The sequence below is a fragment of the Bos indicus x Bos taurus genome, chromosome 11 (genome assembly GCF_003369695.1).
Source record: "Bos indicus x Bos taurus breed Angus x Brahman F1 hybrid chromosome 11, Bos_hybrid_MaternalHap_v2.0, whole genome shotgun sequence".
Classification (NCBI taxonomy): Eukaryota; Metazoa; Chordata; class Mammalia; order Artiodactyla; family Bovidae; genus Bos; species Bos indicus x Bos taurus.
This window is the reverse complement of record NC_040086.1, coordinates 1,476,622-1,501,741: the sequence shown is the minus strand read 5'-3', so window position 1 is coordinate 1,501,741 and position 25,120 is coordinate 1,476,622. Positions and strand designations below refer to the sequence as shown.

General features: G+C 45.6%; 1 protein-coding gene across 1 annotated transcript in view; it reads left to right on the top strand.

Moving 5' to 3' along the window:
- The first annotated feature begins 378 nt into the window (after nt 1-378).
- Nucleotides 379-25,120, top strand: part of LOC113900678 (acyl-coenzyme A oxidase-like protein) — a 59,893-nt gene continuing 35,151 nt past the window's right edge. The window contains exons 1-2 of the mRNA XM_027554368.1: nt 379-470; nt 16,847-16,930. Coding sequence (XP_027410169.1) covers nt 396-470; nt 16,847-16,930 — 159 coding nt within the window. The 5' untranslated portion in view covers nt 379-395. The remainder of the gene's footprint in view (nt 471-16,846; nt 16,931-25,120) is intronic.

Genomic DNA, 25,120 nt, shown 5'->3' with positions numbered 1-25,120 from the left:
CTCCCTGTGCGATAGAGGAGGTTCCCACTAGTCCTTTGTCTTATCCATGGGAGTGTATGCATGTCAGTCCCAACCTCTCAGTTCATCCCACCCTCCCCTCTCCACACCCCCCACCCCGTCCACACGTCCATCTCTAAGTCTGCATTTCTGTTCCTACCCTGCAAATACGAAACCTTCCTTTCTTTCCATTTGACCCCCTGTATTGACCACTCAGCCTGTGTCACACACACATTGGCTGCTTTTGAAGCACAGTATCAAACAAGAGCTAGGGAGACCCAGCAAAGATGTCTGTCCTATCAGATCCCTGGGTCCACAGGCTCCATTCACGGTCAATTCAAGGTCTTAACACCTATTTTGTATCCATTTGTCACAGGTATGATTTGAGTCTGGATGAAATGAGAACTTTGACATTTCAGAGAGTGACATTTACCATGGGTCTACCTCTGTTAAAACGTGCAATTCAGGATCAGGTGAGTCTCACTGTTATTATGGTGTAAAATGTGTGAGTGAATGAGAGAGAGACAGAGAGAGAAAAAGATTTTGTTTTGCTTTGTTTGCTTTTGCAACTTGTGGAAGGAAGAGCATTAATTCTGTCCTGGGGGAGCAGACAATTTGGTGGGTATGGGAGTGTCTCCCTCACCCTCCTTTTCTGCTGCCTTCCTGTTAATCTAATTGACATTCACTTCTCTCGAGCCAACAGGCCAGGAAGTAGGAGAATCAGCAAAGGTAGTAAAATATTTGTTCACAAAACAAATATGATCTGGGGTTTCAAATTCAAATATCTGAGAAATATAATAATAAAATAATAAAAATAAAAAATTCATTTTACAGGCTTTTCAAGCATTTTAGTCTTGTCAAAAATGGATGAGTCTTGTTTGTCTAAAAATTGCCATTCTCAACGCAGTGAAATTATTTTAGTCAATTTAGCCTTGCTAAAAAGAGAGAAGGAAAGAAGCAAAGAAAATGTGAGGAGAGGATTCCTTTGTGAGGCTAGCATTAGGAGCTCTATATTTACCCAAGTTTAAGTCCATTCCATATAGTCCATTAAGTTCGTTCCATGTAGTCAAAGCTATGGTTTTCCCAGTAGTCCTGTATGGATGTGAGAGCTGGACCGTAAAGAAGGCCAAGTCTAACAGAATTGGTGCTTTTGAACCATGGTGCTGGAGAAGATTCTCGAGAGTCCCTTGGACTGCAAGGAGATCAACCCAGTCAATCTTAAAGGAAATCAACCCTGAATATTCACTGGAGGGACTGATGCTGAAGCTGAAGTTCCAAAACTTTGGCCACTTAATGCGAAGAACTGACTTATTGGAAAAGATCCCGATGATGGGAAAGATTGAGGCAGGAGGTGAGGGGGGTGACAGAGGATGGGTTGGTTGGATGGCATCATTGACTCAATGGCCATGAGTTTGAGCAAACTCTGGGAGATAGTGAAGGACAGGAAAGCCTGGTGTGCTAGAGTCCATGGGGTCACAAAGAGTTGGACACGACTTAGTGACTGACCACCAACAAAGTCCATTCATGCAGCTTCATAGCTTCCTTAAACCTAACATTTTATACAGGAACAATATACCTCTTGGTGAGACCCCTGGGGGAGGGGCCTGAACTGGGGCTGAGCTTCCTTAGGTGCTGAGAAGCTGAATGTATTCTGCAGTGAGCCCAGCCCCCTGTGTGCCCCCTGTGGTTTGTAGAGGGAGAGGCTGAGGACCGACTGGTGGGAGTCTTGTTTCTCTGTGGAATGTGAATCAGAGCTGGTGGGGGCCTGAGGTCATTGGTTGAGACCAGATCCCACCCGCTCACCCACCTTGGTTGGCTGGCTGTCCTGGGGAGGCAGGGACAGAAGTCAGCATCTTCTCATCAGGAGGGAGTTACGGGCAGAGCTTTGGTATCTCCTGGTGAGGTCCTGCAGTCCCTCTGAGGTGACAGGGGCACGGCATTGCCACCCTTAGATGGAGAGCATGTGCAAGGAAACACCCACAGAACAGGGTGACGCATGCTGGGCAAAGCCTGGAAAATAGTTTTGCACCAATCAGAACATACTGGCAAGTAGATGTCCAAACTGGTGAATTGCCTCTAAATGGAACATACATTTAGAAGTGAATACAATTATGTAAAGTTTAAAAATAAAATAAAATTAAAAAAAAAAGAAGTGAATACAGCCAAACAACCAACCAATTAATCTACCAACCAACCTACCAGCCAGACAACCTACCAACCTGCCAACTAATGACCAACCAAGAAAACAACCAACCAACAACCAACCACCTAACCAACCAACCAACCAACCAGTCAACCTACCAACCAACCTAACAACCAAACAGCCTACCTACCAACCTGCCAACTAACCAACCAACCAACTAACCAACCTACTAACCAACAAAATAAACAACCAGCCTACCAACCAACTAACCAACAAAACAAACAACCAACCGAATTACCAACCAAACAGCCCACCAACCAACCAACCAAACATAAAGAAACCCTAATCCCTCTTTGCTTTCAGCTGCTTTCTCCATCACAGCCAGGCCTCCAAATGCATCCAGCCTGGGGCTGGGGGGAAGGTAAGAACTTGACATGGGGGCCAGTCCCCTGCCCCTTTAATCAGCCCATTATGTCTAAGGCTTAACTTAGTGTCAAAATTCAAGACCCAGACGTGAGAGTTAATCCTGTAATGAGGTTTGCCAGTTTCAGCCAGACCCCCATGTCTGAAGGCATAGCCTGTGCACTCTTGCTCCCATGAAGCGTGTGAAGCCCTGCATCCAATTAGCTTCCTGTTTTCTTGGCTCCCTCTGAGGTCTTCAGCAGCCAGACAGCTCTGTCCTGGATGATTAGGTATGATTCCTCTGGGAGGCACAGGATTGGCCTTGGACGATCCCTCCAGTTCATTTCTGTTACTTATTTCAGGCTGTTTGGCACTTCTCTCTGCGTGAATTAGCAAAAGTCAAAAAGCCTGAAGGAAATTAAACTAGTCGGTCATCGGTCACCAGGGCACAGGCTCCTCTTGGGGGACGGGTGTCCTAAGATTCAGCAGCACATCTGTGTGTAAAGACTCTCAAATTCTACCCCGTGAACAGCTGGAGGAGCTGTCCACAGCCAGTAATTCTAGAAGAAGTGTTGTATGATTCATCCATGATTTATCTGCTTCTTCCTGAAATTATTGAGTCATGGCTGCACTGCCCGTTCAGAGAGTGGTCCAAGTCCTTCCATCTTTCCCTGGCCCTCGTGTTGCTCTTAACTTTCGGGGACGATCTGATGAGCGCCCAGGCAGAGGGCGGCGTGTAACATGTGATGATGATGTTCCTGAAGACGAACGAGGAGCGAGCCGCATTTGTCTCAAGTCTCGGCAGACAGCCCACAGGCTGAGAAGAAGCCATTAAAATGTTTCCACTCTGTCTTCTCCCCTGTCATCTGCAATAGATTAGAGATGTTTCGATAATTTGAAAAGGAAAACAGTATCTGACCTTGACTACAGAGCATATACACTTGCACATGTGTGCGTGCACACCCACACACACACACACACAGTGTGAATAATCTCATTGCACCTTTTTGACTCTTCCTGCACCCGCTTCCAGCAGCATCATCTTTGTGCCCCTCAGTCAACTCTCTCCTCTCTCCCTGAGAATTCAGGACCAGGTCCTGCGTGGTGGAAGTCCTGGCTCCCAGAATTTCCAGATGAAGACACAGAGGACCCAGTTGGGATATCTCTTTTGTGGAAGCGCTGGAACTGGACCCCATCCCCTTCCTTGGGTGCCTGGTCCCGTCTCCTCAAACACTTGTCCGTGTAGGCTGATGGTCTGCACCCAAATCACCATAACTCGTAACAACAGCTCACGTTTACTAAATTCGTATTTTGTGCCAGTTGCAGCTCTAAGAACTTTGAATGAATGGATGATCTCATTTAGTATTCCTGACAACCTTAAAGGTATTCTCATTTTACAAATGAGTAAACTGCTGCTGCTCTGCTAAGTCGCTTCAGTCGTGTCCGACTCTGTGCAACCCCATAGACGGCAGCCCACCAGGCTCCGCCGTCCCTGGAATTCTCCAGGCAAGAACACTGGAGTGGGTTGCCATTTCCTTCTCCAATGTGTGAAAGTGAAAGTGAAGTCGCTCAGTCATGTCCGACCCTCATCGACCCCACAGACTGCAGCCTTCCAGGCTCCCCCATCCATGGGATTTTCCAGGCAAGAGTACTGGAGTGGAGTGCCATTGCCTTCTCCGATGAGTAAACTGAGGCTGAGGAATTGACCAGAGGTCATAGGGAATGGAAACCCACTCCAGGATTCTTGCCTGGAAAATCCCATGGACAGAGAAGACTGGCAGGCTACAGTCCAGGGGGTGGCAAAGAGTTGGGCACAACTGAGCGACTGAGCATACGTGCACACACACGCAAGTAGTAGGCTGTGTGTGTAACTAGTGGAGCACAGATTCAAAGCCAGGGCGGTTGCTTCCTGAGCCCACTCAGATCTGGTGATTTCACCCCCCGGTGCACTAGAACCCTCTAAAGGAGCTTTCCAGACTCTTGCCACCCAGGCTGTCGGTCAGGCCCATCAGATCAGCATCTACATCTTTCAGGTGATGCAGGCTGCGTCCTGGCTTGAGAACCGAAGCGCTGACCTTCTTTCTTGGTACCCCACACTGTCTCTCTAGATTGTTCCCATCCCACATTTGATCCCTGCCAATCATGGTTCGTATCAATAACCTCAGATATGCAGATGACACCACCCTTATGGCAGAAAGCGAAGAGGAACTGAAGAGCCATTGATGAAAGTGAAAGAAGAGAGTGAAAAAGCTGGCTTAAAACTCAACATTCCAAAAACTAAGATCATGGCATCTGGTCCTATCACTTTATGGCAAATAGATGGGGAAACAATGGAAACAGTGAGAGACTTTATTTTCTTATAATCATTAAATTATAATAATTTAATGATTATATTTAAATTTAATAATAATTTAATGATTATTCAATATTAATAATTATCTTAAATTATTTCTTACAATTATTTTCTTGGGCTCCAAAATCACTGCAGATGGTGACTGCAGCCATGAAATGAAAAGACGCTTACTCCTTGGAAGAAAAGCTATGACCAACCTAGACAGCATATTAAAAAGCAGAGACATTACTTTGCCAACAAAGGTCCATCTAGTCAAAGCTATGGTTTTTCCAGTAGTCACGTATGGATGTGAGAGTTGGACTATAAAGAAAGCTGACCACCAAAGAATTGATACTTTTGAAGTTTGGTGTTGGAGAAGACTCTTTAGAGTCTCTTGGACTGCAAGAAGGTCCAACCAGTCCATCCTAAAGGAAATCAGTCCTGATTATTCATTGGAAGGACTGATGCTGAAGCTGAAACTCCACTACTTTGGCCACCTGATGTGAAGAACTGATTCACTGGAAAAGACCCTGATGCTGGGAAAGATTGAGGGCAGGAGGAGAAGGGGATGACAGAGGATGAGATGGTGGGGTGGCATCACGGACTCAATGGGCATGAATTTGAGTAAGCTCCGGGAGTTGGTGATGGACAGGGAAGCCTGGTGTGCTGCAGTCCATGGGGTGACAAAGAGTCAGACATGACTGAGTGACTGAACTGAATCATGGTTCGGGGCTGACTCAGGGATGCTTCATCTTAATACTTCCTTTCCCCAGGAGGGAGCCAGTGGGACTCAGGCTATTCCTGGCCAAGTGTAGGAGGAATGGGGATGGGTATCTGGGTTTGCAGCCCCACTGCACCCGTGACTGCTTCCTCCACCCCCACCTCAGCCGTCTTCTCTCCCACCTGAGCTCTTCTCATCCTAACATGAGCCACGTGGGCTGTGGGTGTGGTAGCATCTTTATTATCTAAGCCAGTGGTTCTCAAAGCATAATCTGAGGACCCCTTGGGGTTACTCCAGACCCTTTCACATCTTGATTCTACCTGAAAAGTAGACGTCAGCTGCCTGCAAGCATGACAATAGATTTTCATCATCAATTGCAACCCAAACAGCGTAGGGCAAAACATGGAGCGCAGAAGCAGGCGCGAGAGGCCAGCTGGCTTTATTAGCCAGATGCTAAAGCAATTTGTAAAAATGCAAAACAATACCATTCTTCTCACTGATTATTTTTTGGCTTGAAAATGATGGTTGTTTTTCATAAGAATTTTGTCATTTACATTAACATGTAATAGGTTCATTATTGTTTTTAAATGAGTAAATATTTTAGAAATTCTCAGCTTTAATTGTATGGCAACTTGACAGATACAACCTGTGTAAACAAAAGGTCTTTGGAATCTGAGATAAGTTTTAAGAGTATATTGTTCAGTTGCCAAGACTCTTTGTGATCCCACTGACTGCAGCACACCAGGCTTCCCTGTCCTTCACTATCTCCCAGAGCTTGCTCAAATTCATGTTGCCACTGAGTCGGTGATGCCATCCAACCATCTCATCCTCTGTTACCTGCTTCTCCTCCTGCCCCCAGTTTTTGCAAGCCAGGATCTTTTCCAGTGAATCGGCTCTTCATATCAGGTGGCCAAAGTATTGGAATTTCAGCTTCAGCATCAGTCCTTCCAATGAATACTCAGGACTGATCTTCTTCAGAATGGACTGGTTGGATCTCCTTGCAGTCCAAAGGACTCTCAAGAGTCTTCTCCAACACCACAGTTCAAAAGCAACAATTCGGGTTAGGGTTAGGCACTCAGCCTTCTTTATAGTCCAACTCTCACATCCATATGTGGCTGATGAAATTATTCTTTATTATACTGTAATTATTATTTTCACGAGAATTTTAGAGACTTCCCTCGTAGCTCAGTTGGTAAAGAATCCGCCTGCAGTGCAGGAGACCCGGGTTTGGAAATGGCAAACCCTGGAGAAGGACCCTGGAGAGCCTGGAGAAGGAAATGGCAACCCACTCCAGTATTCTTGCCGCTTCTTGCCTGGGAAATCCCCTGGACAGAGGAGCCTGGTGGGCTACAAAAGTGACCATGGGGGTCACAAAAGTCAGACACAAGTTAGTAACTAAACCACCACCATACTGTAATTATTATTTCAATCAGAATTTTAGACAGTGTCTGTTTGGTATGGTTTGGATTTTTATATTTAGAGACATATCTGGGGCAAGGGGGTGGTCAGATCTGGAATGGAATAAGCTTCAAAAGTCAGCTCCCCTTGGAAGGCATCAGGGAGTGCGGATCACTATTGCTTTCTTCATGAACCCTGAGAAAAGGAGCAGGCTTTTCCAGGAAGCCATTACACTGACGCTGTCGGCGTGTTGCAGAAAGGACCTGAGCAGGAATGTGCCAGGGGGCTGAGGCTGTCCACCACCCCTCTGGCCCCACCCAGGCCCGCTCTGTCGCCCACCACTGCCAGCACGATGACCAGGCACACCTGCTCCACCCACCCTGGGACTGGTCCCTGACTCCTTTGCGCTCTTGGCTCCCACACTCTGGCCTTGGCTCTGCCCGTGACCCCCCGGCTTCTGTTTGTACCAGCACCTGGGGGCCTGACAGGCTGCCGTGCGCTGGGCCTCGCGTGCTATCTCTGGCAGGAGGCCCTGTCCCAGCTCCAGCTGCATGACTTGGGCCCTGGCCACCTGGCCAGCACTTTGGTTGGGTCAGCCCTGGCCCCGTGGGAAGCCCTGGAGGATTTGAGCAGAGATGACAGGACAGAGTGAGGGCCTGTTTACAGAAGTTCCTCTGTGTAGATTGGCACCTGAACAGAGTTGTCATCTGTGACGCTACAGGGATTCTTTGCAAGGGTGGGCCAGGGGGTGAGCTAGGACCCACCCAGGGACTCCACTGCAGCTGTGGGCTTGGTGCTATCTATTTATTGCACTGGAAACCATCCTGCATAATGGAAATTTCTCATTTTAAGGCACAGTGATTCTTCTTGCATTGAACTATTATGTTAAACATAACAATAGTGATTACCTGTTATCGTTTGCTAAGTCCCTGCTATGTGCCAAGAGAGGTGAGTCATTCATTTTACAATCGTTTATTGAATGCCTACTACAAAGTAGTTCGAGAGGCAGTGAACAAAACAGGCAAAAAATATACCCGCATTACGGAGTTCACATTTTAGGCAGCAAACTAATAAAAAAGTAAATTTATGTCGGATGGTTGTCGATGCTAGAGATAAAAATCAAGCGTGGTAAACTGGAAAAGAAGTAACCCTATCTCTGTCCACAGATGATATAATTTTTTTAATGTAGAAAACCCTAAAGATTCCACTAACAAACTGTTAGAACTGATAAACAAATTTGGTAAAGTTGCAAGGTACACAATCCATCACTCTTTTCCATTAAAATTCATATAAAATAGTGCACTTCCCATTAAGAGCTAAGTAAGCTCATGAAATCAGGCTGGTAATGTCAATACGGTACATTCTTCAATGGTGCTGTCAGTGTTGGTAAATTATATGATTACAGTAATCATCATAAAAATTTCCAAGGCAGCTAGGAGTTTGGTAGGAAGCATATGCTGCCAAGAGAAGCGGCATTAAATTTAAGGCAAGAATTTGGAAAATCTGAAGCCGTCAAAAAGCTGCAGTGATATTGTGACAGGTGAAAAATGTCTTTGGACAGAGCCATGGGAATGTCATTTTCCGTCATTCCTCTTCTGGGCTTTCCTGGAGTAGTCAAGGGCCCTGGGGAGGACAGAAGCACAGTGGCGACAGGCAGCCTTTGTTACAGAATTCTCCCAGCACTGTGCTCAGGGCCCCCACTCTGTGGCCTCAGGGGAGAATCAGCCAAGAATAAGGAACAGCTGAGAGCAAGAAGGGTCAGATGTGGGGGCCACAGTGAGAATCCTGGATTTGTTTTGCAAAGGTAACTGTAGTCATAGGAGGGTTTTCTCAAGGGTGGATAGGGAAGAGGAGGTAGGGAAGCACAGTATAATGCTTATTATATTTTCCTAGTTTTTGACCACACAGCACAGCATGGAATCTTAGTTCCCTGACCAGGGATTGAACCTATGCCCTCTGCAGTGGAAGTGTAGTGTCTTAACCACCGGACTACCAGGGAAGTCCTGTAATGCTTGTTTTGAAAGTATTACACCCGTGGCAGATTCATGTTCGTGTATGGCAAAACCAATACAATATTGTAAAGTAATTAGCCTCCAATTAAAATAGATAAATTTAAATAAAAAAGGAAGTATTATAGTATCTTGGTCAAAATTTACAAGTTTATTCAAAAAATGTTTATGGAAATGCAAAAGACCTGGAATCGTTAAAGCGGTTCTAAAAAAGGACACATTTGGAGAGCTCTCAGTATTTGATTTCAAGACTTGTTCACGGTGTCTCAAGATTATGTGGTATTGGCATAAGGTTAGACACACAGATTAATAGGACAGAATAGAGAGTCCTAAAATAAATCCACGCATGAGTGATCAATAGATTTTTGGACAATGTTGCCAGGGCAATTCAATGGGAAAATAAAAGTCTTCTCAATAAATAGTGCTGGAATGACTTATAAACTTATAGAAAAAAAGTTAGCTTTGATCCCTACCTCGCGCTACACACAAAAATAATTTGAGATGTATTATACACCTAAACATGAATTCCACAATTAGAGTTTGTGGAAGAACAAAGGAGAAGGCAGAGGTTTCTTAGAGAGGACGTCAAATGCTAAACACATAAAAGAAAAAGAACTGATAAATTGATCTTTATCAAAATTAAAAGCTGTTGTTCATCAAAAGACATCATGAAGAGAAGAAAAAGACAATCACCAAACCAGGAAAAAATGCCTACAACGCATATATCTGAAAAAAATTATGTCCAGGTACAAAAGACTTGTACCCAGGACATATAAAGAGTTCTTAGAGCTAAATGCTAAGAAGATAAACTATTCAATGTAAAAAATGGGCCAAAGACTTGAATAGACCCTTTATAAAAGGGTCCAAATGGCCAATAAGCATAGAAAAATGTGCTCAGCATCTTTAGTCATCTGAGAAATGCACATTTAAATCATAATGAGAGGCTTTCCTGGTGGCTGGGTAGCTCAGACTCTGAGCTTGCAGTGTAGGGGCCCAGGTTTGATCCCTGGCCAGGCAGCTAGATCCCACATGCCACAACTAAGAGTTCTCACTTGGGCCCGAAGACCTGGTGCAGCCAAACAAACCCAGCCAGCCAGCAGCCAACAAGCCAAAGAGCCCACAGTGAGATGACATCGCAAGCCCTTGAGAATAGCTGAAGGTGGGAAAGACAATACTGATGAGGATTTGGGGAAACTAGAATTCTCACTCACTGTTGGTTGGAGTGGAAAATGGTATAGTCATTCTGCACAAGTGTTCAGCACTTCCTTACAACCCTTTAACCAGCAGTTGCATTCCTGGGGGCTTACAACAGAGAAATGGAAACACATCTCCACAAGGACTTGTTCATGAATGCTTACCTCAACTTTACTTAAAATAAGCCCATGCTGAAAACAACACAAATGTCCATCAATAAGGGATTGGACAAACTGTGGAACACCTGCAGATGGAAAACTACTTGGCCATGAAAAAGAATGAATGACAGATACACAAAACAACGTGGATGCCTTATTTGCCCAGAAGAAGGCAGATATGAAAGTACATACTGTGTAGTTCCATTTTTGTAAGTTCAAGAACAGGAAAAGCTAGTGAATATTGATGAAAAGAGAACAGTGGTTGCCCATGGGGGTGGTGACCCTGTAAAGGAGAATGAGGAAACTTTCTAGGTGGCACAGGGATGTTCCGTGATCTTAATTGGTGTGATGGTTACACAGGTGGATAATGGACCAGAACTCATGCATTTACGCTCTGTGCCTTTTGCTGTATGTAAATTTTGCCTTGATACTAAGATCATCCTGGCTGATATTTGAGGCAGAGTGCAACAGGAGGCCAGCTGAAAGGCTGTTAGAATAGTCCAGGTTCAAGATGGTGATGGGAGATGTAAGCAGTGAACAGACTTGGGACCCCTTTTGGAGGGAGGGTCAGGACTAGGTAGCCCAGTAGGCAAGAGTCTTGTTTAAAGCAGGCCCCAGAGGACTGAATCCTTGAAGCCCATTTACTTATTCTATTTGTATGTTTTACTCTGGTTCATTTTCTTGCTAAAATAATTAAAGGTTTATTATAATACAGGACATGTATTCAGTTCAGTTCAGTTGCTCAGTTATGTTCAACTCTTTGTGACCCCATGGACTGCAGTATGCCACGCCTTCCTGTCTATCACCAACTCCCAGAGCTTACTCAAACTCATGTTCTTCAAGTTGGTGATGCCATCCAACCATCTCATCCTCTGTTGTCCCCTTCTCCTGCCTTCAATCTTTCCCAGCATCAGGGTCTTTTCCAATGAGTCAGTTCTTCACATCAGGTGGCCAAAGTAGTGGAGTTTCTGCTTTAGCTTCAGTCCTTTCAGTGAATAATCAGGACTGATTTCCTTTAGGATTGACTGGCTGGATCTCCTTGCAGTCCAAGGGACTCCCAAGAGTCTTCTCCAACACCACAGTTCAAAAGCAGCAATTCTTTGGCAGTCAGCTTTCTTTATAGTCCAACTCTCACATCCATACATGACTACTAGAAAAACCATAGCTTTGGCTAGATGGACCTTTGTTGGCAAAGTAATGTCTCTGCTTTTTAATATGCTGTCTAGGTTGGTCATAGCTTTTCTTCCAAGGAGCAAGGGTCTTTTAATTTCATGGTTGCAGTTACCATCTGTAGTGATTTTGGAGCCCCCTCCCCCAAATAAAGTCTGTCACTGTTTCCAATATTTCCCTATCTATTTGCTATGAAGTGATCAGATGCCATGATCTTAGTTTTCTGAATGTTGAGTTTTAAGCCAACTTTTTCACTCTCTTTCACTTTGATCAAGAGGCTCTTTAGTTCTTTTTCACTTTCTTCTGTAAGGGTGGTGTCATCCACATATCTGAGGTTATTGACATTTCTCCCAGCAATCTTGATTCCAGCTTGTGCTTCATCCAGCCCAGCGTTTCTCATGATGTACTCTGCATATAAGTTAAATAAGTAGGGTGACAATATACAGCCTTGACATACTCCTTTCCTGATTTGGAACCAATCTGTTGTTACATGTCTGGTTCTAACTGTTGCTTCTTGATCTGCATGCAGATTTCTCAGGAGGCAGATCAGGTGGTCTGGTATTCCCATCTCTTGAAGAATTTTCCACAGTTTGTTGTGATCTGCACAGTCAAAGGCTTTGGTGTAGAAGTAGATGTTTTTCAGGATCTCTCTTGCTTTTTTGATGATCCAGCAGGTGTTGTCAATTTGATCTCTGGTTCCTCTGCCTTTTCTAAATCCAGCTTGAACATCTAGAAGTTCATGATTCACATCCTGTTGAAGCCTGGCTTGGAGAATTTTGAGCATTACTTTGCTAGCGTGTGAGATGAGTGCAATTGTGCGGTAGTTGAAGCATTCTTTGGCATTGCCTTTCTTTGGGATTGGAATGAAAACTGTCCTTTGCCAGTCCTGTGGCCACTGCTGAGTTTTCCAAATTTCCTGGCATATTGAGTGCAGCACCTTCACAGCATCATATTTTAGGATTTGAAATAGCTCAACTGGAATTCCATCACCTCCACTAGCTTTATTTGTAGTGATGCTTCCTAAGGCCCACTTGACTTCGCATTCCAGGATGTCTGGCTCTAGGTGAGTGATCACACCATCGTGATTATCTGGGTCATGAAGATCTTTTTTGTATAGTTCTTCTGTGTATTCTTGCTACCTCTTCTTGATATCTTCTGCTTCTGTTAGGTCCATACCATTTCTGTCCTTTATTGAGCCCATCTTTGCATGAAATGTTCCCTTGGTATCTCTGATATTCTTGAAGAGATCTCTAATCTCATTCTGTTGATTTCCTCTGTTTCTTTGCATTGGTCACTGAGGAAGGCTTTCTTATGTCTCCATGCTATTCTTTGGAACTCTACATTCAAATGGGTATATTTTTCTTTTCTCCTTTGCCTTTTACTTTTCTTTTCTCAGGTATTTGTAAGGCCTCCTTAGACAACCATTTTTCCTTTTTTCATTTCTTTTTCTTGGGGATGGTCTTGATCACTGCCTCCTGTACAATGTCACAAACCTCCATCCATAGTTCTTCAGGCACTCTGTCTGTCAGATCTAATGCCTTGAATCTATTTGTCACGTCCACTGCATAATCGTAAGGGATTTGATTTAGGTCATACCTGAATAGCCTAGTGGTTTTTCCTACTCCCTTCAATTCAGTTTGTCTTTGGCAATAAGGATTTCATGATCTGAGCCACAGTCAGCTCCTGGTCTCGTTTTTGCCAACTGTATAGAGCTTCTCCATCTTTGGCTGCAAAGAATATAATCAATCTGATTTCAGTATTGACCATCTGGTATTGACTATATATTCAGTAAGACTGATTAAATGTAACTAAATTAGGGAAATTGAAACCAGAAGATGGAAGAAGCAAATATGCCAGTTTGGGGACTGATGTTGGAAAACTAAGATCAGGAACCTATTTTTGCCCAGTCCTCTTGGCTGGGCCCCTAACAGGGCTTGCCAATGGGTTATGAAGGGGACAGTAAGGGTCTTTTAATATCAGAGGAAAGAAAGCTCAGATTATAGACACCCATGCAGTGTTCAATCAAGTTGATTTTAGTTGAAGAAGAAGGAATGTTTGTCTTTTGGAGACTCTCTGGGCTTATAAAATAAAAAAATATACATTTTTGTAGAATTTGCTTTGTAATAGAATATTGTATCACAAAGGTCTGATATATTAGATCAGATCAGATCAGATCAATTGCTCAGTCGTGTCCGACTCTTTGCAACCCCATGAATCGCAGCACGCCAGGCATCCCTGTCCATCACCAACTCCTGGAGTTCACTGAGATATCAAGTGCTTTATAAAGAAATGAAGGTTATTTTAGGGGAAATTACCTTCCTTCTATTTGAGACTGAATTTATTAAGCAGAAATGTAAATATCATAGAGTATAATTTAGGATAAAATACAAGTTTGAGTATATTCTCTATACATTTATGGAATCATTATAATTTAAAATTACTATAAGGTAATAGTCTGATATGGGAATTGAGTTTGGCTTGAATATATTCAATCAGCCTAAATGAATATATAGATAAGTAGAAATACTGCAAGAATGTATGTCAAAAAATGCATTAATTATTTGATTGATCATTACTAGCATGGGCAGTTCAGTATGCTGCCAATTGAATATGGGGGGACCTTGTAAATATTAGACATTCTTTATTTAAGAACAATTAGTAAATCAAAGGAAAATGAAATGAAAGAAGAACTGAAGAAAAGGGAGAATTTATGTGTGGAGAAGATGTTAAAAGTGTGTGCTAGTAAGGAAATCCATCAAATTAAGCCTTGTCTTCATTCTGAAACTTTTACTTGATGTCTTGAAATGGACCAGCCGAAATGAGTGCTTGAGTCAACACCAGAGCATTAACGGCAGACTTCTATGGCATTGCCCATAGGATCTAACGGCAAAGATCTCTGTCCTGGGCAGAGACTCGAGAAGGGAAAGAACTGTCACAATCAATTTATTGTGCTCCAGGATGGCTACATTGGGGGTTGGTTCTTTAGGAAATGTGATCGTAATTTATTTCACTTTTATGCATGTAAAAGTGACCATAGCTGGATCCCACCGATGGCAAAGTCATGCTGCCCCATCCATGGTGGAAATGGAGAGAATGAAGTATGATGAAAACCTTGCCTAGTTGGAGATGCTGAGGGATTTCCCTGGTTCTGATGGGTTAGGTTTAGCTCCAGCAGAGCATGTGGTTTAAGGGGAGGAAGGGGCTGTTATAACGAATTGAGTGGGGTGATTCTTAGCAAAGTCACCTGGGGACTGGGACATGTTGGTGTCACATGCTTTCTGGAGATGAGGCTGGTGGTACAGGAGAGAGTTGTTGATGACTGGGACTGGGCCACCCAGAGTCCCGGGCTTCCTCCAGCTCAACAGTGAGGGGCATTGAGGACTGGGAGCAAGAGGTCCACGTGAGGACACTGAGTATCTGGTTTCTGGCCCTTCTTCTACCACTTACTAGATGATTCTTGTTGGACAAGTCTTTTGATCTCCCTCAGCCTAGACTCTTCCATCCATGACATGGGGTCAGCACGTCTTGCCCCACTCAGCCCTTCATGAAGGGTCATTGTGGGGATCCACAGGACAGAGGACCTAGGGACCCTCTGAAAAAGCCCGCAAATATCCATTACAGTTGGTTTTTATTATTTGCTGGGGACGAACTCTCCTGTGTGAGTGATGCTGGAGCCAGGCACTGGTACATGCTCCAGCCTTGGAGGTATTTTAGGAAATAATCAATCCAAGATGCATTGGGTAGGAGCCATGCTAAGAGTCATAAATCTTGACAGTTTGCTGCTTGAAAAAATTAATAATGCTTGAGAGGAACATTGTAAAAACCTACAGGAGGGAAAGTAGTATGTTTGGGGAGAGAGCTTAAGCCAGTCTGGAAACTGAGAGTCATCCAAGGAAGATAGGCTCCTCCTGCCCTGGTGGGGCATAGTTTAGACACATGTACAAACACACACAGCACACATGTATACACTCGTGCATGTGGGCAGCTTGCACAAGTTTTGTGGGGCGCATTTCAGAAGAGACTGATGAATCAAAAAGGCTAGCATTGAGACTTCCCTGGTGGTCCAGTGGTTGGGACTCCAAGCTTCCAACTCATGGGGAACAAGTTCCATCCCGGGTCGGGGAACTAAGATCCCACATTACCGGGGCGCAGGACCAGAGGAAAAAAAAGCTAGCATTAATTCCAAGAAAGGGTAATTGGAATTTACACATGCAAGGTCCCATTACTTTTGGCAGAAATGCCACCTGCCTCTGAAATTTTAAAATGAAACAGCAATGGTGCTCTTGTCCTGTCCCATTTCTTACTGGTGGAGAAGAGCATGCTTGTATAGCTTTGGGATTCAAGGCTGCTGTGCACAGCAGTGGAAGACAGGGTCACAAAGGGGGGCCAGACGTCATGGTTTTTAACTGATCAAAGCCCAAGGATGGTCTGTGGTTAGAAAGGAAAGTGAAGAATAATGCTTTTCCTATGTCCAGAATGTTCCAAAACCTTCTGAATCCTCTGTATTGAATCAGGATGGTCACCTGGACTTGTGCCAGGCTCTCGCTGTTGGTGGGACTCCTGGTGGGTTGTCATGGAGAATCGTTGAGGGGAGGCCCAGGGACAGACTTGGGTAAGGCCACCTGAGGCCAAAGGCAAGTCAGTCAGGGCTGGGCTCCATGCAGGTGTAGTTGACTTCCTATTATGGGAGAAGAGAGTCTTTAACTGCTTTGTCTGTGGTCTGAGACCAGATGATCGCATTAAAAAACAATGAACAGATGCTCACGACTATATAAAGGAGATAAACAACTAGGATTTACTGTATAGCACAAGTAACTCTCCTCAGTACCTCACCATAAACAGTGATGGAAAATAATAGAGATAGATGCTGGGAAAGATTGAAGGCAAAAGGAGAAGAGAGTGGCAGAGGATGAGATGGTTGGATGGCATCACTGATTCAATGGACATGAACTTGGACGAACTCCAGGAGATGGTGAAGGACAAGGAGGCCTGGTGTGCTGCAGTCCATGGGTTCACAAAGACCTGGACATGACTTAGCAACTGAACAACAATACATTTATATAAATTTAACTGAATCACTTGGCTGGACACCTGAAACTAACACAATATTGTGTATCAACTATACTTAAATAAAAAGAATTTTTATAAGGATGAAAACATTGACTTCTGTAGGGTGATAGGATTATTTTTTATTTAAAAATTGCTTAATAAAAGTGTTGAATTTTTTAAATTGTAAAAGTAACATGTTTATTTTTTTTTAAATGTTAATTTAAATGGTTAGGATTTAAGGATATCTTGACATTGGGTCTGTCATGTTTTCAGGTGGAGAAAACAAGGAATTTTGTCAGCCGGAGCCTGGTCATAGGAGAAGTGCTCTCCATGGCGGACATGGCCACAGGAGTAAAGGTGAAAGTCAGTGGGTCTCCCAGCCTTCATGCACTGCAAGTTTTGCTTTATTTCACTATATTTTTATTTATTTGGCTGCGCTAGGTCTTAGGTGTGGTGTGCGGGATCTCATTCCCTGACCAGGGACTGAACCTGGGCCCCCTGCCTTGGGAGCTTAGTGGCTTAACCACAGGAGACCAGGGGCGTCCCATGAACTGATAATTTTGAATGAAAAGGAGAGAAAACAAAACAGTTCCATAGGTGTCAGTCTGTCCCTACAAGAGATGTTTATAAAATGGTACAGCTCCCAACACATCCCCTTGACTTCCGCTTCAGTCATTGTATTCAATCCGGTATTTGTTTTTCTTTGCTTTTTCTTTCTGTATAGTTTTACTGCATTTATGCCAGCCAGTTATTTTCCTTTCCTTTCCTTTTGTGTTTTAGTTAGTTATGCAGGCTGCACTGGGTCTGCGTTGCTCGGGCTCGCTCTGGTTGTGCTGAGCGGGGCCACTCTCCGGTGGGGCTTCCCATTGCGGGGATTCTCTTGTTGCGGAGACGGGCTCTAGGCACTTGGGCTTCAGTAGGTGTGGTGCATGGGCTTAATGCCCTTTGGCATGTGGGATCTTCCTGGACCAGGAACTGAACCTATGCCCCCTGCACTGGCACATGGATTCTTAACCACTGGACCACCAGAAAAGTCCTCCTAAGTCTTCAACTACTGAATAATACTCCTTTGGGTGGAACAACACTTGGAATTCTTATATACTTCTTATATACTTCTCCATTTTTGCTGATTAAATGGGTATAAAATGGCATCATGCAGTAGACTTGTTTGCATGTACCAGCTCACCAAGGGTGGTAAACAGAATAGCTTAAAAGGCATGAGTGCCATGACCTCTCCTAATGCCCTAAGTCTCCCAGCAGGCATGTGGCTCTGCATGTAACCTCCTCTCCCTCCCTGGATGCCACTGCATCTCCAAATAAGTGTCTGCATGCAGACATCCAGTTCTGATGTCCCCAAAGGGAGAAGTTATGATTAGAACATGAAGAGGAAATGATCAAACGAGAAGCCGTTGATGAGTCCAAGATGCAAACTCTTTGTGTTCTGCAGTACAGACGTTTACATATGAGTAGGAATAAAAGGGCTTCCTTGGTGGCTCAGACGGTAAAGAATCTGCCTGCAATATGGGAGACCTGGGTTCTATCCCTGGGTGGGGAGGATCCCTTGGAGGAGGAAATGGCAACCCACTCCAGTACTCTTGCCTGGAGAATCCCATGGATGGAGGAGCCTGGTGGGCTACTGTCCATAGGGTCTCAAGGAGTCAGACACGACTGAAGTGACTTAGCATGCAGCAACAGAAATTAAAAACCAAGACTTCTGTGAATGCCATCCCAAGGTGAAGACGTTTGTAGGGAAGCTGGCTTCCCTATGATTTCAGCCAGGCAAGGTCTCTTCTCTCTTGGCTGTGGCTTCTGCAGTGAAGAAAGTCAGCTCAGATGCTCAAATAGATCCTCCTATCAGAAATCCTAGAGGATCCTGCTGAAGACTCATGAACCTCAGCTGGTTGTTTTGCTACATTGCCCCCCATTCTGTCTGGCAGGTCTCTATGGGGAAGACCCCACAGGCTGTCCCCACTCTCTGGGTAGGACACCTGCTCGTCTGCAGCTGCAGGGTCTTGCACGGAGCCAGGCGCACAGAACTGCATAGGGAATGTTTGAGCGAATGAGGGAAGGGCAGCTTCTGGTATCAAGCAGACCGAAGAAACATTTCAGCCTGTTGCAATGTGTGGACCTTACTTCTTGGGTGGGGCAAAACGTTCGTTTAGGGTTTTGCCACAAGATGCTACAGAGAAACCCGAGTGAACTTTTCAGCCAACCTAAGTAGACCCTGATTCAAACAACAAACCGTAAAGAAAGACTAGGAATCAGTTGGGGAGATTTGAACATTGTCTCTCTGGCAGTATTAAAAGATTATTATTGTATCTGAGGTGAAATAATGGTTTGAGGATCATGCTTTTAAGAAGAGTCCCTACCTTTGACAGAGGCTTAGGAGATACTTAGGGATGAAGTGACAGAATGTCTGGGATAAACTTTGAGATCCCCTGCGGTGTAGAATGGGAGAGTGAACTGGGGGAAAATGAATAAAATGGACCATGAGCTAGGAATTGTTGAGTTCATGATACTCTTCTATTTTGTTTGAATTTGTCCACACTAGAAAACTTTTAAAAAGTTTTACTCCTGAGTATCCTAGAAGGAAATTTGAATAGATTTAAAGAAACAGACCTTTAAAAATGCTTCTCTGATCACATCAATCCTCTACTGAAGACCTCTTCCTCTTATGGTTTAGAGAAGGCCTCCAGCCCTTGACCTGGCTCACAGGTCCTCAAATGGCCTGGCCGGACATTCGCCTCTCCAGACACCTTCTGTGCCATATGGTCCTGCCCAGGATATATCTTGGCCTTCTTTCGGTCTCTTGTTTCCACATCTGGACCACTCATGCTGTCTTTCTCCTCCTTCACCTGCCTGACACTCATTCTCAAGTCCCAGCTCAAGTGTCCTTCTTTCAGGGAAACCTCCCTCCATCCTCAAGTTTATTTATTTATTTCTGTCTGCGCCGAGTCTGTGTTGCCGCGCAGGCTTTTCTCGAGCTGTGGTGAGCAGGGGCTGCTCTGGTGCCTGTGCTCGGGCTGCTCTTTGCGGGGCCTCTCTTCCTGTGGTGCACGGGCTCTTGGTGTAGTTGAGGGTCCGTGCTTGCCGCGCGTGGGCTCAGCAGCTCAGTCCGCCAGCTCCAGAGCACAGGCTCCGTGGTATAGCGCACAGGCTGAGTTGCTGCACGGCGTGTGGGGTCTTCCTGGACCAGGGATGGAACCCCTGTTTCCTGCATTGGTAGGGAGATTCTTTATCACTGAGGCGCCAGGGAGCCTGCAGTTTAAACCCCACTTACGTGCTGTCATCTGTCCGTGTACCTTACAGCGTCTGTCTGGGTGCGCGCCCATTTTGGATTGAGGTATTTATTCACATGTCTCCTGTATGTCGCTTAGCACCGCTAGAGGGCAGCATCCTTGAAGACTATCTGTCTACAGTCTTGCTATGGAGGAAGTGTCAAGACATGAGTATTAAATGAATGCATAGAATCAAAGCTGTTTGGCAGTCACTCAAAAGGTTAAATGTAGAACTACTGTATGATCCAGCATTTCCACTCCTAGGTATGTACCCCGAAGAATTAAAACAGGGACTGAAATAGATACTTGTATGCTAGTGTTCATTGCAGCGTTGTTCACAGTGCCTCATAGGCTGAAAGAAGCAAGTGTCCATCAGTACATGAATGAATAAGCAAAATATTGTCTAATATATAGAATGTACCATGGACTATCACTCAGCCGTAAAAATGAGTGAAGTTCTGGTACATGTTACAACATGAATCTTGAAAATATGCTAAGTGAAATAAGCCATATCCATGAGGACAAATACTGTATGATTCCACTTATATGAAAATTTGAGAATAGACAAATTAATTTCTAGAGACAAAAAGTAAATTACAGGTTCCCAGAGGCCGAGGGAAGAGGAGAACGGGGTCCGTTGTTGGTTAATGGGCAGTTTGTTGGGAGGATGAAAAAGTTTCAGAAGTGGTGCCAATGGTTGCATAATACTGTTAGTACAGTTTATCCTGCTGAACTGTACACGTAACCGTGGCTAAAATGGCAAGCTTTGTGTTATAACATTTATGTTATTATTATACCATAATAAAAAGACTTGGAAAATTGGACAAAAATGATGATTAGGGACTTCCCTTCGTGGCCCAGTGGTAAAGACTTTCTTTTTTCTAATGTTGGGGGTGTGGATTCAATCCCTGGTCAGGGAGCTAAGATGCTACATGCCTCATGGCCAAAAAAAAACAAAACATAAAAACAATATTGTAACAAATCAATAAAGACTTTAAAAAATGACAATTAACCCTGTTTGCTTTTCCCGCACATGAGTTGTTTGTTGCTGTTGTTTAGTTGCTAAGCCATGTCTGACTCTGCAACCCCGTGGACTGTAGCTTTCCAGACTCCGCTGTCCATGGGATTTTCCAGGCAAGAATACTGGAGTGGGTTGCCATTCCCTTCTCCAGGGGATCTTCCTGACCCAGGAATTGAACCTGGGTCTCCTGCAGTGGCAGACAGTGGCAGGAGGATTCTTTTCTGCTGAGTCACCAGGAAAGCGCTACATACAGGGTAATCTTTCTTCCCTTGTGCTCGGACATCCTAGACAGTTAGCGGAGGGTGTAGGTTGTGCCCCTGGTCCAGCCCATCCGCCTTTCCTGTTGGTGATGGAGGGAGACTTCGGTGAGGGGAATGCAGTGCATGGAGAATGGGTGAGTGAGTCCTGGGTTGGTCACGACCTCCCCACATCTCACTGCCAGCCCAAGGCCCCTGTGGCTCTCCTGGTCACCTGAGCTGGCCGTCAACCTGAACATCAGTTCATCAGCGTTATCTGCACCCTGTAGACCTGAGCACCTTTTTCTCTTCCTCCGAGTCTGCATCATCCAGCAGCTCCAGGTGTCTGTAAGTGCTTTGGACAAATACAGTTGTACTCACACAGCCAAGTGCTGGCTGAGCCAAGGGCTGCTTGGACAGCGACTCACAGTGAGGGCGTGGGGAAATGGAGAGGGCTGCCAGAGAGAGAGACCTTCTCTGCTGAGGGCTTTGAATCTCACTCTGACTTGGGAGCTGGCCCAAGGTCTCCCGCCAAACAGGCTGATGCAATCTGGATGAACTTACAGCCAAAAGAATCGAGACCTGCTTCCTTTTCTTCTTCCCCATGACGGCTCCTGTTTCCCCTTGTTTGAATCATCTCACTCTATCTTGGTTTGCGTGGGCTGCCATGATAAACAGCTACAGAACCAGTGGTTTAAACAACAGAAATTAATTTTCTCATGGTTTTGGAGGCTGGGAAGTCCAAGATCTAACTTCCAGCTGATTCACCTCCAGGTTAGGGCCCTCTTTCTGGCTTGTAGGCAGCCAGCCACCTTCTCTGTGTGTGCTCACATTTCAGGAGCAGGATGGGGGAGACAGAGAGAGAGAAAAGAGAGAGACAGAGAGAGAGAGTGTGCACTCTGGTATTTCTTGTAAGGGCACTAATCCCATCATAAGGGCCCCATTCTAAAGACCCCATTTAAATGTAGTTAGTTCCCAAGGTCCTATATCCTAACACCACATTGGGGATTAAAGCTTCTGCATATGAATTCTGGGCTTCTCTGGTGATTCGGCAGTAAAGAATCCACCAGCCAATGCAGGAGTTGTAGGTTCCATCCCTGCATTAGGAAGATCCCCTGAAGGAAGAAATAACAACCCATTCCAATATTCTTGCCAGGAAAATCTCATGGACTAAAGGAGCCTTTTGGGTAAGTCTCTGGGGTTGCAAAGAGTTGGACATGACTTAGTGACTATTCAGCAACAAATAGAGGAGTTTTTGGGTGAAGACCTAACGACTTAGTCCGTTGCACTATCTTTTGTGGGGTCACTGTAGTCTCAAAAACCGTTTGCAGTGCCTTGGTATAGCCCATCTACTCTTTGTTTTCTTTTTTAAACATACTTATTCATTTGACTATGGCAGTTCTTAGCTGTGACACGTGGAATCTTTAGTTGTGTGGCATGTGGGATCTAGTTCCCTGAGCAGGGATCAACCCACCCCTTTTATTGGGAGTATGGGGTCTTAACCACTTGATCACCAGGTAAGTTCCTCCCATCTGCTTTTGAAATGGAAACAATCTGAATGCACTTGAAGTCTCTTTAGGGGGCCTTCTGTCTGCCCATCATGTAGAAAGGACCTGGATTCTTGCACACATCAGAGACCTGGCAGGTCCGTGGTGTCAGGGAGATGGTCAGAATGATGAGGGTTCATGTCCCAACTCTGAGACGTCTCCATCACGGCCCTAGAAGTCACATCATACTCCTGCAGCTTCATTTTCTGTGAGGACGGTGATGCTAGCTGGTGTTGATGCCCAGTCACTGGCTGGTTCAGATTTAAGCCGATGGTGCCCAGGAGGAGCTCCAGGCCATGCCTTGCAGGTTGCAGGAGCTATGTAAGTGGTGGTGGTGGTGGGGCTGCAGCTTCTGACGTGGGCCTTCCCCAAACGGGCTGCCAGATGGTGGCTCAGCTAGTGGGTGGAGGAGGGACCAACCTTTGTTCCCAGGCTCAGCCCATTCAGCTTTCCCTGCCCAGGGGTCGGCTCTCCTTCTAGCTACTCTTTGGGAGCTAAAGGGCCTTGCTGAAGACCATATCCCTGGGCCTGTCAGCCTGTCCTGACTGTAGTTCCCAGCTCCCAACTGTGGCCACCGGAGGCTGCTACCAGCCCTCCCTGGGCCTGTTGTGCTCATGACCCCCTGCACTTGACCTTGGAGCTGTGTCTGTGGTCCTCCAGAGAAGTGAGAAAGGAGAGAGGGGGCTTTCTCAAACAAGCAGTACAAGGTGTGCATGTGTTTAAAGTTAGGGTTCTCCTTGGGTGTCCCTTGCCTCCTGCTTCCGTTTTATTTCCTTGCCGCTGCTTTCCCCAGCTTTTCTCTGCATCTTGTCTCCTGAGGGGGCTGGGTCCAGCCAGAGCAGGCCTCTCACGGCCGTGTTGGCAGCAGTGGTCTGGTGCCCTGTCACGGGGCCGGCTGGTGCTGCTCCTCGTGGCGGCTCCGCGCCCTGCTCCATTCTGGCTCAGCATCCCTGTTTTAGGAATCCACCCCTCCTCCCTGGCTTCTCCTGCAGCCTCCTCCCTTGCAGTGGATGATCCTCCATCTATCTGAAGACTCAGGTCAAAGACCAGGTATCACATTGCCCCCACCTCCCGAGTCTAACCCACCAGCTCTGTCTCCAGAATCCTCCCCAAACGCCTCCACTTCTCGTGCCCTTTACTGTGATCTGACCACCATGCCCTGGCCAGGCACCTGGGCCTGCCCGCCAGGCTGGGCGCCGCACCCTGCTCAGAGTACAGTGGGCCAGGGAGCTGTCTGTGAGAGTCCCCCAAGGGCCTCCCCAGCTGTCAGATTCCCTGCTCGTTGGGGACTGTGGCTTTGGCGATGTGCTGGTCAGCACATGGGAAGAGGTCCGTGTTTGAACAGACCATGTGGATCGGGGTCTCGCAGGTAATGCCTCAGTTAACTCCTGCAGTTTTAAAACCATTCTTTTATTTTTGGCTGTGCTGGGTCTATATCACCGTGAGGGCCTTCTCTAGTTGCGGTGGGTGGGGATTCCCTCTAGTTGCGGTGTGCTGGCTTCTCACTGTGGCGGCTTCTCTAGGTGCGGAGCACAGGCTCTAGGGTCCTCGAACTTCAGTCGTTGCGGCTCCTGGGCCCCAGAGCACAGGCTCAGTAGTACTGCACACAGGCTTTAGTTGCCCACGCCCTGTGGAATCTTCCTGGATCAGGGATTGAACCTATGTTTCCTGCATTGGCAGGCAGATTCTTTACCACTGAGCCACCAGGGAAGCCCAGCTCCTGTGGTTTTCCAGAAGCCTGCAGGTTTCACTCACCCAGCCCAGCGCTCCTACTAATAGCCTTTAGTGAATGGAGTCTTTCAAAAGGTGGCCGACTCATTTCCTGTCTTTCTAAAGAGGAAGAAAAAATGTAAAACCTAGGAAAACAATGCAACATAAAGAACGCATTAGCCACCAGCCAAAGAGACTTAAGGGCAGAAAATTCAACCTCTTTTAGTTTTAGAAAAATATTTTTCTTTAACTTGATTTCCAAGAGGGTTTGGGGGGAAAAGGGCTATTTGGATGGATTCCATTTTCCTGGGTTGGAATTAGAAAAGCAGTTTGCTGGGTCGGCAGTGATTCCAAGGAGCAGGGAACTGAGAAATCAGGGTGTTCAGCCTCTTCCAAGGATGTTTGATGATGCCTCCAAAGGCAAAACGCCTCATATGTCAGATGTAATTAGTGAAATTCATCCGTTGTGACGTCAGAGCATTTCAGCTGGTCAAGTGGTTCACTTCGACTTGATGAGGTGGCCTTTTTGGAAGTTAGCGTAAGGCTGATTACACCCGTGTGGTGCGGGGTATGGTCCCCACCAGAGGCTGATGACAGTTCTCAGATGGGAGCATGTGAAGATGCTGTTTCTGCCACTTACCTGCAAGGTCTTCCTTGGGGTCACTGTGTCCACTGGGATGCATTCCATTGCAGTGACCCCAGAAAAAAGGACCTATTGGCTGCTGTACTCGAAGAGTCCAGGGTCCACTCGCTTC